General features: G+C 34.2%; 1 protein-coding gene across 1 annotated transcript; it reads left to right on the forward strand.

The window, feature by feature from the left end:
- The first annotated feature begins 270 nt into the window (after window positions 1–270).
- Window positions 271–3,858, forward strand: LOC149282000 (glucose-6-phosphatase catalytic subunit 1-like). Its single transcript, XM_089498676.1, has 5 exons — window positions 271–500; window positions 1,219–1,328; window positions 1,716–1,821; window positions 2,768–2,883; window positions 3,347–3,858. Exons 1-5 carry the CDS (start codon window positions 271–273, stop codon window positions 3,856–3,858), a joined length of 1,074 nt encoding a protein of 357 aa, XP_089354802.1.
- Window positions 3,859–5,077: the final 1,219 nt, after the last annotated feature.

Below are 5,077 nucleotides of genomic sequence, written 5' to 3' on the forward strand. Positions count from 1 at the left end.
AACATGTTTTAAGATTCAATTGCTGGCAGATTATACTGTTTTTCAGTTCACACTGAACTGAACATGTTTGTGTCCTTACCTTTGATCACCAGTTGTTTTTTTACCGATGTCATTTTTCTTTTAGGTTCCAAAGGTCAGAAAGCAGGTTTTTCTGTGGTAAACAAGAGGCCTAGAATAGTATAAATACTGACACAACTGTATATTGAGAGCTAGCGCTCAGGGAGACAGGCATCTCACATCTCAAGTGAACTTTCAAACTTAAATCCAGTCATGGAAAGTGGGATTGATGCTCTTCATGCCTCAGGGGTTCAGGTGGTCTATTATCTCCAGACAAACTACAAGAGTTCACAAGACTGGTTCATGTTTGTGTCATTTGCAGCTGATCTTAGAAATACCTTCTTTATCTTTTTCCCAATCTGGTTCCATTTGCATGAATCGGTTGGAATTAAACTTATTTGGGTTGCTGTGATAGGAGACTGGCTGAACCTTGTCTTTAAATGGTGAGTTGTTTCATAAACTCTATTGATCCTATTATTTATATAACTGCATATCTATTACACTATATAACTTTACATTTTCATTTTTTTTATTTTTTTATTTAAAAAGGATACATTGCTGTATCATTGATAAGTATATTAATACATTGACATTGTAGAAGTGAAGGTGGCATTATTGACAATTAGCTGTGCTTCTGAATATTATTATTATCTTTTATTTATATAGCCCAACAATTTGCACAGTGCTTAATACAATACATATATTCAAGGGGTAAGACAAGACCAGAATTGACAGACTAAGACAATTTGGTGGAGAGAGCCCTGCTCGCAAGCTTACAATCTTGAGGGACAGAATTATGTGCAACTTCAGTAATAAATACCCTAGAAAACTGTATTTAAATATGCTCTTTAGAGTACTTTTTGTTACTTTCTGAAAAATTTGGTTTACAAATCTGTATTATTGTATTAATTTAGATTTTCTAGTAACTTACTAAAATTGTTTTAGGATACTGTATATGTAACCCTAGAACTTCACATCACTGCATTGGAGGATATGCAGAGATTTAATAGGTTTGTATTTTAAGCATGCATACGTGGCAGTCCCAGTTTAACAGCAGCATTACATCTTAAAAAAACATACTTAATATAATTGGTGAGTAACTTTTTATAAACCATTCTTCCATTCCTATGCTTACATCTGTTTCCCCTCATTTCATGCTAGGATACTATTTGGGCAGAGGCCATACTGGTGGGTCCATGATACAGATTATTACAGGAACACCTCTACACCTGTTATTGAACAGTTCCCGGTCACTTGTGAGACTGGTCCAGGTAAAATAAAACTTTTTTTACATATTCGCTTACATAGCAATGTTATATTTTTTGTTTACTTTTTCTGTTTATAAAATGCCGCTCAGGAAGTACAGTGAAGAGGGGAATAGACCTTTGTGGGGACCTACTAGCATTTTGTCATGAGTTTTGTGTGCTATTACACAGAAATGATCTGGGGTGTCTCAGTAATTCAGGCAGCATTTAAATTGTGGACCCCTTTTGTTCAAATACATCTTGAGCCATTATATCACTTGAGCATTTGGTAGAGCTAACACTGACAATCCCACATCATTACTACCTGTAAAGATAAATATCTGCATTTAAAAATGAAACGCATATAAAGACAATTATCCAGTTCATCTGTTCTTTTTACTGGGACTTTTGCAGGAAGTCCATCAGGACACGCCATGGGTTCAGCTGGAATATACTATGTAATGGTGACAGCTATTCTCACGATAATGTTAAAGAAGAAGGGACCCTCCTTTAGCAGCTGGTACGTTTCCAGTAACAACTGAAGTTATACTTACATCATGTACCTTACCATCAATTCTATTTGCATTTATTCCTTTTTATATTAATTTTACTATATATAGGAGCTATACCTACACAAACCGTTCATAAGTCCAAGTGATTTTTATCTACTCCCAATGAGCACACATGTAGAGTCAAATAAGCCTCTAGCACCTCTGCTGTCATGAAAGCATACATTATAACATGCTAGAAAGCATTCCATCCTCACAAATAATTCTTAATGCTCACCTTTTCTGTTTGAAATCATTTGCATGTTCAATAAGATGAATCACACTAAACTTATCAAATATTTAATGTAAGAAATAACTCAGTTATTGACCTATAATACTTTCCTAGGGATTCATGTAATAGAAAGAGAAGCAGTATGTACCTACACATTGCTGTCAGCACCACAGCACAGTTCTACACCTTGCATTTATTTTATTCTGAGATAATGTTTCATAATATTTTATCCTAGAGGTTAACTAACACAAAGATTGGTCATTGATCGTTTAGCAATAGAACACAAAAGGTTAGGGAGACATTACAGTAAGCTGAGTCCTTGGATCCTGAGTCATCACATGAGTAAAATCATTAGGCAGATTTGATACTAGCAGTGCTGACACAAGGTAACAGGCAAAACAAGATGGAGCAGCAATCTCCATTAAACAAAGAATCCACAGGTAAATACAAAGATCCAGCAGTATGTTTCAAGCAAGAGTGCAAGCAGCAGAAGGTAAACAGCAATTCCACTAAAAGTAGCTACAAAGCTGTATACTGACACTAGTGCACAGTGCCCCTCTCTGTTGGTTAATAGAGCGGAGAGGGAGTGAATCCTAATAAGAAGGAGATGTGGAACAGACTGGGCTACTGGCCTAGGTTCTTAAAACAAGCAAGCTAATTATATACTATATTTTCATCTGTCATAGGTGCATCCGTGGAGCTCTCTGGACCATTTTTTGGACTGTTCAGGCTTGTGTCTGTCTGTCTAGAATATTTCTAGCTGCTCATTTTCCACACCAAGTGGTGGCTGGAGTAATATCAGGTCAGTATACAATTGGAAGGCGATGTTTTATAATTTTAATTAGGGACAGGGAGTTTCACCTCATGAAGTAAGTACAGGTTTTAGGAGGGATTCAGTAAGATGTACCTAAAGTCGTACATTCATAAACATGAAATTGACCACAATGTACTGGGGTTTTTGTATTTATTATTATTTATTGTTTTATTGTATCTTTCCCATCTCGATTGTGAGATATAAATATAACTATTTTATTGCCTTTTTATTTTTATCTATTATATATATATATATATATATATATTTATTTATTTTATATATCTCTTTATTGCCTTTTAATTATACTAAAATTGATTGCCATGCTTATTAACTGACATCACCATTGTATGCTCTCTCACACACATCCGTATACACAGCTTCTAAATTTGAGGTGGTATTTATTGTTTATGGTTAATCTATTTAATAATTCATACAATTTATTATGGAACAGGAATAGTTGTGGCTGAAGCTTTCCATCATACACAAGTCATCTACAATGCAAGTCTGAAGAAATATGTCTATACTACACTCTTCCTGTTCTCCTTTGCACTTGGTTTCTACTTACTCCTAAAAGCACTTGGTGTAGACCTTCTTTGGACCCTGGAAAAAGCCAAGAAATGGTGTGAAAGGCCAGAGTGGGTTCATATTGACACTACACCATTTGCAGGCCTTCTCAGAAATCTAGGTATTTTTTTTGGTTTAGGACTGGGACTCAATTCAAAGCTTTATCAAGACAGTTGTTGCGGTAAACAAGGGAGTCAAATCAGGTTCCGTCTCTGTTGTATAGTGGCATCTCTGTTTGTTCTGCATATGTTTGACTCATTCAGGCCACCGACCAAAGTGGAGATGCTCTTCTATGCTCTGTCTTTCTGCAAAAGTGCAGCTGTGCCCCTGGCAGCCGTAGGAATTATTCCTTACTGTGTTTCACAGTTACTTAACCAACAATTAAAAAAGACACAGTAGAGATTTTTCTGCATCTTTTCAAAGTTTTCACAGTATTTCATTAAAAAAAATATGTATGCAAATAGTACACAAATCTTCCACATTGCCATTTTCAAATATGATAATCTTGACAGAACATGATCTACAATAATATATAAAGATATCAAGATACTTTATGGCTGTTAATATATAGAGTGCCCAATGTTGAGACCTGATAAATTCTTAGAATTTTCATCTATTTGACATAAAAACTCAGGTTCTGGATTATCAAAGACTGGAGATTGACATTATGATGCTTGTGATGTGTTACCAATTCTCCCCAGAGACTGAACACTAGATTTCCTAATGGAGTCTGTAGCTCCCCTCATAAACCTATGCAGGTCAATTAGAACCACTGTGGAAGAGATGTTAAGAAAAGCAATAATTTTTTTTTTTTTAACAAGCAACCTTTAACTAGTTGCTGCTTTATTGCAGCTAAATATGCCAGAATGATTTAATGTAAGAACTGACTGAAAATGTCAAAACTCCATAGTAAACAAAGGGAAAAAAAGAGACAGAACATTGTTTGTATGTAAGATGTTTTATTATTTTAAGCATCTATTTTGTTTTATATAAATATATTTATTTTCACATCATCAAATGTTTCTTTCATCACAGAAATAATCAGTTGTATTAAGTTCCACTGTTGGTGTTTACATAAAATAATATTTTTATTACATTTTAAAAGTTTCAGTTTTTAAGCAAAATAAAAAAGTTTAGTTGTGAGGAAAATAAAAGTGAAATATTTGCACTATACAAAGAACAACTGTTTTTAAATCAACTATATTTTTTGTTTAAACAATTAAATTTAAAAAGAACTAAAAAAACACACATCTCCCATCAAAAGCAAACTGGATGTCAGATTTCATCAATCTTTTTCTAAAGTACTTGGAATTTTATGAGCACAGGATACATGTAATACATATTATGGCTTAAAGTAATGAACTAGATCATTATCCAAATGCTCTGTGTGTGGTTAACTGAATACTCCATTATGTAATCTGTACAATATGATATCATGCCATGTGATACAAACATGTATATAAAACATTAATATGTCATATTGTTTGTGTACCAGTGTGATCTTTCTTTGGCTTTCTACCGATGTGCAGCTTGGTAATGTTATGTTATTACGTGATTACGCCACTGAATATGGTCTTCCCTTATAGTGCACAATGAGGAGGGAAATGTAAGGGGAAAA

Source organism: Sceloporus occidentalis, unplaced genomic scaffold, assembly GCF_023333645.1.
Source record: "Sceloporus occidentalis isolate IW3139 unplaced genomic scaffold, rSceOcc1.0.p SCAF_124, whole genome shotgun sequence".
NCBI classification, from domain to species: Eukaryota; Metazoa; Chordata; class Lepidosauria; order Squamata; family Phrynosomatidae; genus Sceloporus; species Sceloporus occidentalis.

Bases quoted from the DNA above. Each gene is read 5' to 3' on its own strand.
- LOC149282000 (XM_089498676.1), top strand. From the start codon at position 271: ATGGAAAGTGGGATTGATGCTCTTCATGCCTCAGGGGTTCAGGTGGTC. The intron at 1,329-1,715 runs GTAAAATAAAAC...GGACTTTTGCAG, and splicing joins CACTTGTGAGACTGGTCCAG to GAAGTCCATCAGGACACGCC. The intron at 1,822-2,767 runs GTACGTTTCCAG...CATCTGTCATAG, and splicing joins GGACCCTCCTTTAGCAGCTG to GTGCATCCGTGGAGCTCTCT.